Genomic DNA, 13,657 nt, shown 5'->3' with positions numbered 1-13,657 from the left:
AGTACCAATGTTTCGTTAGCTGGCTTGTCATCTGGCAGGTGAAGCTACATTCGTCACAATTAAAGGAATATGCGGCTCGTGACGTTTGGCGTGATGACTTAAATTAGTTGAAGTGAGACAGGCGTAGTCGCACACCGTGCGCTTAAATGGTTTTAGGCTTATGTGAATATTTTAATGGATTTGAAGTTGCCCCTTTCGCTTGCACTAGAAACGGCACCACGAACATTTCCATGGCTTATCATGAAGAACTTTGCTAATGCGTTTATCGTGAATTCTGGCTAGAAATTTCATATAATTTTTAGGAGTTTTTCACTCAAGTGAATTTGTTGGTTAATTCTCAGTTTGATTGTACTCGCGGTGTCATAACTACACTCGAAGGTGGATTCTGTTTCTTCAAATAATTCTTCCTCTTGCACGCGAAACGACATTGAGTGCATTTATACGACATTTGTAAAAAGTGAACGATTGTGATTTAGTAAACAAGATATTTGGACAAAGTACACAATGAACATTGGAAACGTCTCCCATTGAGGTTAATCCTCTGGACACGTTTCCATTCCTTGGAACCTTTTTCGTCGTCCTCGGGCAGGCGGAGGTGAAATCGTCCGCGTCAGAGTCCTCCATGCTATTACGCATTAAATCTGCTAGATAAAAATTTGGTGTTACTCATATTTCATTTGTAAAGGTTCCACAGACGAAACGAATAGAGCGCAATCCATTTTAATTCTAAACAGTTTGACTCCTTTTAAACTAAATTAATGAAACCGAACTTCCCACCAATTCACTCATTCCAGTTGGCTTTATTTCTTTATTAACGTTATCTAAAGTTGGCTAACTTAGCGTGGACCTACGTATAGTGCCCAAGCCTGGAAGCCGCCGCCAGTAAACCTCCACTCCCTCCCTTAATTTCAGATTTAAAGAAACTTCCCCAGCACCCATTCCTCCGTCATTTCGAGCTACTGACGCTTCTCCCAATAGAACACTCTTCCCTACGTTCCTGCAGCAATATTCCTGGACGGCTGTCTAGAAAATCAAGATATATTTTAACACGAACACTTTCGAATATGAATCTTATGTCAGGGTCACTCTGTCTGAGTGAAATGAATCGTCAATTCCAGGTATATACCTCAGTTTTCCGATAATGGTTCTTGCGATAATTAATAAAGTGGATTTATATGACTAAAACAGCCTTATTTCCGACCCTATGCAGTAGCATTGTTGTGTCGCTAAATTATCCAATAGGCTAGATCTGGAGCATTTTATGATTTTTATTTATAATAATAAACCGATTTCGTGAAAATATTATAAATTGATGGGCTAAATTATCAAACATTAATACAAAATATATCTGTAAATATTATAAGAAAACTAAATTTGTCAGATATTTAAGTCATAAAAATATAACAAACATAGAATTATTAGAAAGAAAACCCGCAAGGAATAACAATGATGCGAAAATTATACGTTATCGATATACAGCAGGACTAACGACGGCGTTATTGAAATACCATTTATTTTGGTCTTAAGCATTCCCTACTGTGCTAAAATTTACACACTCTTTTTATGGCAATTTCTACTAGATTCCGTTTCACTTGTTAAGTGGGATACTACCACCACAGAGGATAAATTACATCGGAGGGAGTATAGCGCGTACTAGAATCTATCGGCTATAGGTCAGTCCATTCCAAGAAAGCGGGAAAGTCAGAAGCAGTTCAATCGCAGCAGTTCAATCGCCAAGTATTACCACCTTTATTTCATGGTATGACCACCAAATCGAGATATCAACAGTGGCGCGGTGCGGGGGGGGGGGGCGCTCACTAAAAAAAATTGAAAAGGAGGGCCCCATTGAGATTTTTGCGGGGGGGCCTCTGAGTTCTTAGCTACGCCACTGGTTATCAACAAACGGAGGCAAAATCCAAAAGAAAATTCGAAAGTGGGACGCAAACCTTTACCCCTATGTACATGTATGGAATAATATTTATTTTTGATTGTACGTGGTTTTTTGCGAAATTTATTTACATTGCCCCGTTTCACATTGGTCAAATGGTTATTGCAGTGGCCATCTCCCCCTCCTTGGTTGAAGTACTAAATTTCCACCCCTCTGAAATTTTAAGCAACCCCATTGACGAATTTATGGCTACACTACTGGCACAAGTTTTAACGAAATTGGCAATTAAATGACATGTGCCAGATTTATAGCCTGGTGTACCCGGTAAGATTGAAACCACACCACCGGAGGTCTGTCATCATTATGCCCTACGCCAGCGTCCACAGACCCGGACAGGCGGCAAAACCAGCATGGGTAGCAGAACCCCACTACTGATGATCGCGCCCTTGACGCAAGCCACTCAACCCAGGGGTCGTACACAGCAGTGGGATTCTGGGAATAAGAGCGGATGCTCTGGCAACGCCAGCCGACACCCTACCTAGAAAGGTATAGAGCCAAGCCCTTTGGAAGGAGCTTCTAAAGGGGAACGGCGGGCACACGGCAGCCCACATATCCCGGCACAGCTGGCACCGGATATCCCGGCGGAACCACAAAAGGCCTCATACGGAGGCCCGCAGCCCCACAGCAGGCTACTCAATCCGCCGAGACGGCCATTTTGCCCGGCCCCTCTCCGTTAGCCTGGGCCGAAACCCAGTTACCAGCCCACACCGGACCGAAGTCGGAGGTGGAGATAGGACCATTTGGACGGAGCTAACATCTCCCAGTGCGCCACCGCCCGTGCTGGGTTACAAGAGCCGGACCCTGACTCCCCGTAAAGCCACCAGTTATTGCACACTCCGACCCCTCGTGGGCCGCAATTAAATGAGCATATTTTTAAAAGCCTTTACTCCATAATAATTCAATATCATTACTGTTTTATTAAAGCGTTACATCAGTGTGGAAATTTTAAACGCCAGCGACTGCATCAGAGATGTCTGTGACGTTTACATCACCCACCGAATCTGAACCGGGCGCTACTTAAGGCTTACCCAAGTCTTTTTGATATGAATTTCCACTTGAATTATTTAATTTAACTAAATATATATATAGCCAATAATGTACTTTTTTATACTTAGGGAGAATGACTATGTTGATACGCTTTTTGGCGTAAGAACTTTCCACTTAAAAAATTAAATCTGCTCGTTATCTTATTGTTCCCCAAATCTTGTCTTATGACGCGATTGAAGCACACGCCGGTGAAGTTTTTCTTTCTCCCCAATCGTGGCGAAGGGAAATTCGACCATGATACCCGCCGATCGCCTAAACATACATGTAGTCATTATCAGTAAAAAGAAATATACGCTTGATAGCACTATACATACAAAACTTAATTTGATTCGCTTTAAAGCCTCAAATTTCTAGTTACGCCATGGTTACATTTTTATATTACGCCATGGTTACATTTTTATTTGCTTAATTCGTTTATATGAAAACATAATGTTTTTCAATCGCCGGTTTTTGTTAACTTTGATTATTAGAAATTTAGTCTCGCCGAATCATGTTTTTTCGATTATCGGCATTTTAGCTTTATCCGTATCTTGTCTATTTTTTCGAGTAGTCTACAAACGCACTTTCCTTAGTCATCTGCCACTACGATAAGTGTTGGACTGTAACTGTTTTGTTTATGTCCTTTATACCTAAATGAGGTAGAGTAAATTTATATTCTGGATTTAAAGCATTCCCTAACCAAGTTTATGGAATAATAGATCGTTTAATCAACGTTATTAATATTTATTTATTGGTTATCTCTTTGTTAAAAATAAAGCCTTTTAAATTCGTAGGCCTAGGTTAGAAATTTCCATTTGACATTCACAATTTTCACTATTTTCACGCATTGAAGGTGAAGCAGAAACTATGAATTTAATGTAAGTAACCTGCGAAACTATTTACTTTTTGCATTAGAATTAGTATAAAGTCCTATGGAATGACTATTAACAGTTGTTATTAACCTTTTCATAGAGACAGGCTTATATATTGCTAGATTTTTTTCCCAGCAGATGCTAGTTCATCGTGTTACACACTACGGGGCTCTATGTAAACTTAAAAGGCTAATTAATTTTCTGTTGGCACATCGATTTAAAAATAAAACGTTTGAATTGAATAAAATTTATTTTTCAGAACTAGGTCATGAATAAACAGAATCAAGGAAGGTACCGTGGAGCAGAAGACGTTACTAATAACAACCAACGAAGACCTTTCCCATCGAAGCCCTTCATTTGCACTGTCTGCAAATTTGCAACCACTAAAAGCGGATACTTGAAAAAGCACGAAAAACGTCATCTACCCAACAAGGACGAAGAGACACATTCCTTATACGGAACTCCGGAGCCGGGCAATTTCAACACAATAATGCCCAACGCCACTAATTCCAAGACATTGCTATGCACCAAATGCATTGATTCAGGGGACAGTTGCGCCATGAACAAACACCGCAAAAACCAATGCCCATTGAACAAATTTAAATGCACTGAATGCAAATTTACCACCAGCGTAGAAGGTTATTTGAGAACCCACATAAAGAATAAACATGATCCCAGTCGATTTCATTGCAACCATTGCAGTTTCAATACCCCAGACGAGGGAAATTGGAAATTGCACCAACTCCGTCACTTGAAACCATTGCCGGTGTCATTCAAGTGCAAGGAGTGTGGATTTTGCACCGACAGCAAGAACTCATTAAAGAGGCACGTTATCAAGAAGCATGCAACTTTCCAGTGCGCCCAATGCACTTTTAGCACCCAAGACGAAGGCGAATGGAACATGCACCAAATGAAACACTTGAAACCGCTGCAGTTCAAGTGTACTGAGTGTGACTTTTGCACCGACGAAAAAGATTCCTTGAAAAATCACGAAATTAAGGAGCATGGTTCTCAGATATTCCGGTGCAATCACTGCAGTTTCACAACCCGCTTTGAACCAACATTGACACGACACAATGAAATTCACCCAGATAAGCCCATAAAGTGTGCAAACTGCGACTTCATTGCAGTATGTGAGAGGTCACTGAAAATCCATCAGGAGACTCAATGCCAACCGACTCACTTTGAATACAAGCCAAACAGCGTCGTTCAAAACAACGACCAATTGTTCCTGAAATACAACATGATTCGCGCCTTATCTGGCCAGTTTAATAATTTCCGTTCGTTCAACGTGGAAAGTCCCATCAAGACCGGTTTAGACGCGTCTGCCGTGACTCGCGCTTTGTCCTCCGATTTTCCCGATTATCAGCAGCACCCTCAATGCGCCACGCTGAGCACCGATTTTGACACCGTTCAAATGGGTCAGGCTTCTTCGTGGTCTATTCCTAAAACCGGCGAACACAGCCGGTTTGAGACACTGACTAACATGGAAGCTGTACGTGGTGTTACCGGTGCTTCATCGTCAGTTAAGGAAGAGCACGAGGAAGTTCTTGATTATCGCTGTACCACTATCACGGGTGACATGGGAAGCAACCGACAGTCACTCTCTGGAGCGCCATCTAACGTGCGTTAAGATCATCACGAAAAATTGGATTTCCCTTCCTTCCCATTTCCCTTTATTGGAGCCTTGTCAACAAAGGCAACCAATGAAGAAAGCTGGCACTATTTTAGCGGCATTTTTTTATTGCGCCTATTTTCCAACATCGTCTATTTAGACTAAGAAGCCATAGTGAATTGTAGGCGTCGTTTTATAAATGTCTGCACTCTACAATATTGTAGTGATTTTTAATATTTTTCAAAGTAGTCTCTAGTTTTACAAAATTTGGACTTGGTTGTTTATCACTCTTTTACATCTGGAAAATTTCCTTACAACTATAATCAAACTATATAATAGACATTTACGCAGATGTAAATTGTTCAGAAATGCCATACAGATCTGATAGTTGTTACACACGGTCCTTGATCTTTACTCAAGTTTTGAATACGTATCTTCCAAAAAATCAGAGTGCCACTTTCTACAAGCTACAACTGTTTGTAAACATTTTTACGACATAGTTGTTGAAAATCAGCAGGTTGCCAGCAACAGGCAGCCAGAAACTGTCTAACAGTCCCATAGCCAGGGGGAGCGTTGCGGGTAAGATAATTTCTAGGGTGACAGCTAGAAGAAATTCTAGGCCTGAAAAATCCACTAAAAACAACTGTTTTCTCCACATTTTTATAACATAGTTGTTGAAATACTGTGTACATAATATTATTTTATCTAATATGTGCTTAGAGTCAGATAAGAGATAATAGTTACTCGTTTGTGTTACTAAATGGTTTAATTGAATATAAAAATGGTGGCGCTAATTTTTCAGAAAGATACTTATCCAGAATTTATAGAGTGTAGCTTAAGTAGCACGGGTATCAATTTTTTGAGCTGATTAACAACTCAAATGCGATGTTTTTAAGGTTTGATGCACTTCAACAATATTAGGCTGTGCCAAAACAAAAACAGTATACGAGGTGCTAAATTGTGTCAACCACCTACAACTATCGGAAGGAAGGTTAACAATTTTTAATAACATTACAATGGTATTGAAACTAATTGGACTGGGCATATGCCATAACCCTTAAGAGCTGCTCTGCACCATTTGTGAACTAAAGGCACTCTCTGGTAATGATAACGTTCAATAAATGCTAGAAAATAAATATCCCTCTAATTTAATTTTTTTACACCAGTCTATATGATAAATATTTTTCAATCTGATGCTGTTAATATTTTGAAAATGGAAATAATTTCAGTAAATTAGAAATATTTGTTTCCATAAAATTATCATTGTTCTTCCCCCCACCCCTCTGCCGACCATTCTGCCAGAAGTTTAACAAGAGCTTAGATTATACAAAGAAAACCAATTGTATGTCGAGTTGCGTGCATCGTGCACATCATAGCTAAGCTTCCTCTAGGGTAAATCATTGTATACATAAATTGGTTTTCTTACATCAAGAAATATACGTATAACCTTAATCCTTAAATATTTAACACAAAATTCTAAAAACAAAAATAGTCAGGTCTGTTGTAATATTTAGCATTATGAAGATGTGTAAAAACTTTTGGTTAAAAATATATAATTTCAGTTTCCACGCTCTATTTAATTACCAATTTAGGTCTAATTTAACCAAGGAATATAAAATACTTTCTCTCTGGTCCAGAAACAAAATCTCTGAATTCGAATTCACCAATAAATCACTATATTTAAGGTCGAATCGCTTTTGTGCTGATACAAACTGACATCTGCCCAAACTTAAGAGTCATTGACAAAATCAATAATATTATACTTGCGCCCCTCATACGCAATCATTGGACAAACCGTTCTACAGCCCAAAAAATAAAGTACCAATATTTTTTAATTATCCAGCTAAGCTATTTTAATAATAGCGGAAGTATATTCTACATCTCTTAGAGATGACTATCCATTTCGCTGTGCTACTAATGTTAGACACTGGAAACATGTTACCTTCACAGGCTCTGGCTACTATTTCAAAATGTATTGGCGGGACATAAACCTGTGCAGGGCGAAATACAATTACTGATTAAAAACTTTTATATTAGAAAAATATGGTTTATAAATAAGTAAATATCCCTACGTAATGCGTAGTGTAAATTGTAGATTTTATATTGGGCAGCGGAGTAATATACTGGTTATTTTATGAGCCAATATTATTATATTCCTGCGCCCTTTGGCAATAAATGGACGTTATTTTTATTTCCTCCAAGTGGTGGATTTTGGAAGATTATGAATAGAATTGGGGAAGCAGGCATTATTTTAACACTGTTTCCATGTATTGTTTTGCTCTAATTTATTTAACACCAAAATATTTATGGCAACCCTGATTCCCAGTCATTGAAGAACAATTTTGCCAAACATCTTATCATAGGCGCCCGCAGAGGGCAAATGCCCCCCCACCCCTTTTATGTGCTATAAATGCACTATTAAAGGTATGAAGTTCCTTCCCCTTTGGACTAAGTAAGAAGATTGCCCGCCTTGGAAAACATTCTGCGGGTGCCCCTGCATCTTATGATGTAAAAAATGTGCGTGGAAACCCTTTTAAAATATCGTCTGCTTCCATAATCCGCCACTTGGAGGAAATAGGAATAACGTCCATTCGCCCTCGTTATAAACGGAATTGAACCCTGCTTATTATAGCATAGGTGAATACTTCGCTGCAAGATCTAAATTATATACTTCAGGTCATAATTAATGTTTAACAGTAGGAGATCTGTGCCTCCAATGATAATAATTAAATGTATCGAATTGTTCGTGAAAATAAAAATTTAGTAGTTTTCAATAAATGCATTATAGTGTAGTTCTTGCGACTCTTGGCTGTGGTAATTTTTTGTGAAATGATCTAAATATATACCTTATAGAGATAATTCGAAGAAAAGAAGCCACCGAGCTACTACTATTTTTTATCCTAGCACCGACGGTCAGCGAATTGAGTAATTGACAAATAACACGATGTTGCTGCCAGACCAATATTTCTCACACTGCCAAGAAACAAAGCAGGGTTGCCAGATTCAGATTATTAGTTTAGAAATATACCGAAAATAGTGGACTTTCGTTTTCGCACCAAATAGGGGTGCTCAAAATATTTAGTGGCGTAGGACAACTAAAAGTTCTCGTAGTCGGCGTCGGACTTAACGACGTAGATAGAATGTTCATGCTTCAATGGTGTAAATATTATCATCCTTAGTTGTTATTAATTATCCGATATCAGTAAAGCGAACTTCAAAATTACCATTAATGATGCAGAGACCAGGCATATCACCATTGGTTTAGAAATCGATATATGTATATTTCTAGGTTCAAAATTGGAGGTAAATCATCCTTGGTTGGAAAATGGAGGTAAATCATCCTTGGTTTGGACATGATAAATAACTGGGGGTTATTTCTCCACCGCCGTCAATCTGCCAGAACTAAAATTGGAAAAGTTCATTTTTGGCTAAGGTAGAGAACGCGAAGATAGAAAAACAATGTTGGACTAAACTAAAGAAACATAAGTTTAACTGTTATATCCCATTTCTACTAAGAAAATGACAAAGGGAGAATTATTTCAAAGAATGATACCAAGTATAGACAAAGGGAGAATTATTTCAAAGAATGATACAAAGTATAGACGTGTAATGGAACTATTTATTTCTAAACATTACCGTATTTCGCGTTTAACTTTCTTCATTCGTTTCCTGTAATGTCACCTTTCGGGCCGAATTGCGCAAAAATGACAAGGCAGAATTATTTCAAACTGCTATTATTAAATCTAGGTTAAATTACCTATCGAATGATACAAAGTGTAGGCGTGTACGTCCTAAATAACGTGAATTATTAATTTCTAAACCTTACCGTATTTCGCGTTTAACTTTCTTCATTCGTTTCCTGTAATGTCACCTTTCGGGCCGAATTGCGCCAATATGACAAGGTAGAATTATTTCAAACTGCTACCTTTAAATAGAGGTTAAATTACCTATCGAATGATAGAAAGTATAGACGTGTACGTCCGAAATAACGTGATCTATTAATTTCTAAACATTACCATATTTCGCGTTTAACTTTCTTCATTCGTTTCCTGTAATGTCACCTTTCGGGCCGAATTGCGCCAATATGACAAGGCAGAATTATTTCAAACTGCTACTATTAAATCTAGGTTAAATTACCTATCGAATGATAGAACGTGTAGGCGTGTACGTCCTAAATAACGTGAACTATTAATTTCTAAACCATACCGTATTTCGCGTTCAACTTTTTTCATTCGTTTTTTGTAATGTCACTTTTCGGGCCGAATTGCGCAAAAATTACAAGGCAGAATTATTTCAAACTGCTATTATTAAATCTAGGTTAAATTACCTATCGAACGATACAAAGTGTAGGCGTGTACGTCCTAAATAACGTGAACTATTAATTTCTAAACCTTACCGTATTTCGCGTTTAACTTTCTTCATTCGTTTCCTGTAATGTCACCTTTCGGGCCGAATTGCGCCAATATGACAAGGTAGAATTATTTCAAACTGCTACCTTTAAATAGAGGTTAAATTACCTATCGAATGATAGAAAGTATAGACGTGTACGTCCTAAATAACGTGATCTATTAATTTCTAAACATTACCATATTTCGCGTTTAACTTTCTTCATTCGTTTCCTGTAATGTCACCTTTCTGGCCGAATTGCGCCAATATGACAAGGCAGAATTATTTCAAACTGCTACTATTAAATCTAGGTTAAATTACCTATCGAATGATAGAACGTGTAGGCGTGTACGTCCTAAATAACGTGAACTATTAATTTCTAAACATTACCATATTTCGCGTTTAACTTTCTTCATTCGTTTCCTGTAATGTCACCTTTCGGGCCGAATTGCGCCAATATGACAAGGCAGAATTATTTCAAACTGCTACTATTAAATCTAGGTTAAATTACCTATCGAATGATAGAACGTGTAGGCGTGTACGTCCTAAATAACGTGAACTATTAATTTCTAAACCATACCGTATTTCGCGTTCAACTTTTTTCATTCGTTTTTTGTAATGTCACTTTTCGGGCCGAATTGCGCAAAAATTACAAGGCAGAATTATTTCAAACTGCTATTATTAAATCTAGGTTAAATTACCTATCGAACGATACAAAGTGTAGGCGTGTACGTCCTAAATAACGTGAACTATTAATTTCTAAACCTTACCGTATTTCGCGTTTAACTTTCTTCATTCGTTTCCTGTAATGTCACCTTTCGGGCCGAATTGCGCCAATATGACAAGGTAGAATTATTTCAAACTGCTACCTTTAAATAGAGGTTAAATTACCTATCGAATGATACAAAGTGTAGGCGTGTACGTCCTAAATAACGTGAATTATTAATTTCTAAACCTTACCGTATTTCGCGTTTAACTTTCTTCATTCGTTTCCTGTAATGTCACCTTTCGGGCCGAATTGCGCCAATATGACAAGGTAGAATTATTTCAAACTGCTACCTTTAAATAGAGGTTAAATTACCTATCGAATGAAAGAAAGTATAGACGTGTACGTCCTAAATAACGTGATCTATTAATTTCTAAACATTACCATATTTCGCGTTTAACTTTCTTCATTCGTTTCCTGTAATGTCACCTTTCGGGCCGAATTGCGCCAATATGACAAGGCAGAATTATTTCAAACTGCTACTATTAAATCTAGGTTAAATTACCTATCGAATGATAGAACGTGTAGGCGTGTACGTCCTAAATAACGTGAACTATTAATTTCTAAACCATACCGTATTTCGCGTTCAACTTTTTTCATTCGTTTTTTGTAATGTCACCTTTCGGGCCGAATTGCGCCAATATGACAAGGTAGAATTATTTCAAACTGCTACCTTTAAATAGAGGTTAAATTACCTATCGAATGATAGAAAGTATAGACGTGTACGTCCTAAATAACGTGATCTATTAATTTCTAAACATTACCATATTTCGCGTTTAACTTTCTTCATTCGTTTCCTGTAATGTCACCTTTCGGGCCGAATTGCGCCAATATGACAAGGCAGAATTATTTCAAACTGCTACTATTAAATCTAGGTTAAATTACCTATCGAATGATAGAACGTGTAGGCGTGTACGTCCTAAATAACGTGAACTATTAATTTCTAAACCATACCGTATTTCGCGTTCAACTTTTTTCATTCGTTTTTTGTAATGTCACTTTTCGGGCCGAATTGCGCAAAAATTACAAGGCAGAATTATTTCAAACTGCTATTATTAAATCTAGGTTAAATTACCTATCGAACGATACAAAGTGTAGGCGTGTACGTCCTAAATAACGTGAACTATTAATTTCTAAACCTTACCGTATTTCGCGTTTAACTTTCTTCATTCGTTTCCTGTAATGTCACCTTTCGGGCCGAATTGCGCCAATATGACAAGGTAGAATTATTTCAAACTGCTACCTTTAAATAGAGGTTAAATTACCTATCGAATGATAGAAAGTATAGACGTGTACGTCCTAAATAACGTGATCTATTAATTTCTAAACATTACCATATTTCGCGTTTAACTTTCTTCATTCGTTTCCTGTAATGTCACCTTTCTGGCCGAATTGCGCCAATATGACAAGGCAGAATTATTTCAAACTGCTACTATTAAATCTAGGTTAAATTACCTATCGAATGATAGAACGTGTAGGCGTGTACGTCCTAAATAACGTGAACTATTAATTTCTAAACATTACCATATTTCGCGTTTAACTTTCTTCATTCGTTTCCTGTAATGTCACCTTTCGGGCCGAATTGCGCCAATATGACAAGGCAGAATTATTTCAAACTGCTACTATTAAATCTAGGTTAAATTACCTATCGAATGATAGAACGTGTAGGCGTGTACGTCCTAAATAACGTGAACTATTAATTTCTAAACCATACCGTATTTCGCGTTCAACTTTTTTCATTCGTTTTTTGTAATGTCACTTTTCGGGCCGAATTGCGCAAAAATTACAAGGCAGAATTATTTCAAACTGCTATTATTAAATCTAGGTTAAATTACCTATCGAACGATACAAAGTGTAGGCGTGTACGTCCTAAATAACGTGAACTATTAATTTCTAAACCTTACCGTATTTCGCGTTTAACTTTCTTCATTCGTTTCCTGTAATGTCACCTTTCGGGCCGAATTGCGCCAATATGACAAGGTAGAATTATTTCAAACTGCTACCTTTAAATAGAGGTTAAATTACCTATCGAATGATACAAAGTGTAGGCGTGTACGTCCTAAATAACGTGAATTATTAATTTCTAAACCTTACCGTATTTCGCGTTTAACTTTCTTCATTCGTTTCCTGTAATGTCACCTTTCGGGCCGAATTGCGCCAATATGACAAGGTAGAATTATTTCAAACTGCTACCTTTAAATAGAGGTTAAATTACCTATCGAATGAAAGAAAGTATAGACGTGTACGTCCTAAATAACGTGATCTATTAATTTCTAAACATTACCATATTTCGCGTTTAACTTTCTTCATTCGTTTCCTGTAATGTCACCTTTCGGGCCGAATTGCGCCAATATGACAAGGCAGAATTATTTCAAACTGCTACTATTAAATCTAGGTTAAATTACCTATCGAATGATAGAACGTGTAGGCGTGTACGTCCTAAATAACGTGAACTATTAATTTCTAAACCATACCGTATTTCGCGTTCAACTTTTTTCATTCGTTTTTTGTAATGTCACCTTTCGGGCCGAATTGCGCCAATATGACAAGGTAGAATTATTTCAAACTGCTACCTTTAAATAGAGGTTAAATTACCTATCGAATGATAGAAAGTATAGACGTGTACGTCCTAAATAACGTGATCTATTAATTTCTAAACATTACCATATTTCGCGTTTAACTTTCTTCATTCGTTTCCTGTAATGTCACCTTTCGGGCCGAATTGCGCCAATATGACAAGGCAGAATTATTTCAAACTGCTACTATTAAATCTAGGTTAAATTACCTATCGAATGATAGAACGTGTAGGCGTGTACGTCCTAAATAACGTGAACTATTAATTTCTAAACATTACCATATTTCGCGTTTAACTTTCTTCATTCGTTTCCTGTAATGTCACCTTTCGGGCCGCATTGCGCCAATATGACAAGGCAGAATTATTTCAAACTGCTACTATTAAATCTAGGTTAAATTACCTATCGAATGATAGAACGTGTAGGCGTGTACGTCCTAAATAACGTGAACTATTAATTTCTAAACCATAC

General features: G+C 37.5%; 1 protein-coding gene across 1 annotated transcript; it reads left to right on the top strand.

Moving 5' to 3' along the window:
• The first annotated feature begins 3,654 nt into the window (after positions 1 to 3,654).
• LOC149956230 (uncharacterized) lies at positions 3,655 to 6,863 on the top strand. Its single transcript, XM_090165437.1, has 2 exons — positions 3,655 to 3,852; positions 4,106 to 6,863. Exon 2 carries the CDS (start codon positions 4,115 to 4,117, stop codon positions 5,477 to 5,479), a length of 1,365 nt encoding a protein of 454 aa, XP_090021563.1. The 5' UTR covers positions 3,655 to 3,852; positions 4,106 to 4,114; the 3' UTR covers positions 5,480 to 6,863.
• The last annotated feature ends 6,794 nt before the right edge of the window (positions 6,864 to 13,657 follow it).

The sequence above is a fragment of the Leiobunum rupestre genome, chromosome 2, assembly GCF_980474605.1.
Source record: "Leiobunum rupestre chromosome 2, qqLeiRupe1.1.hap1, whole genome shotgun sequence".
NCBI classification, from domain to species: Eukaryota; Metazoa; Arthropoda; class Arachnida; order Opiliones; family Sclerosomatidae; genus Leiobunum; species Leiobunum rupestre.
Note: the sequence above shows the minus strand (reverse complement) of the source record. Positions and strands in the feature narration are given on the sequence as shown.

What these genes read in the sequence shown, in the direction of transcription:
- LOC149956230 (XM_090165437.1), top strand. Translation starts at nt 4,115, where the DNA reads ATGAATAAACAGAATCAAGGAAGGTACCGTGGAGCAGAAGACGTTACT.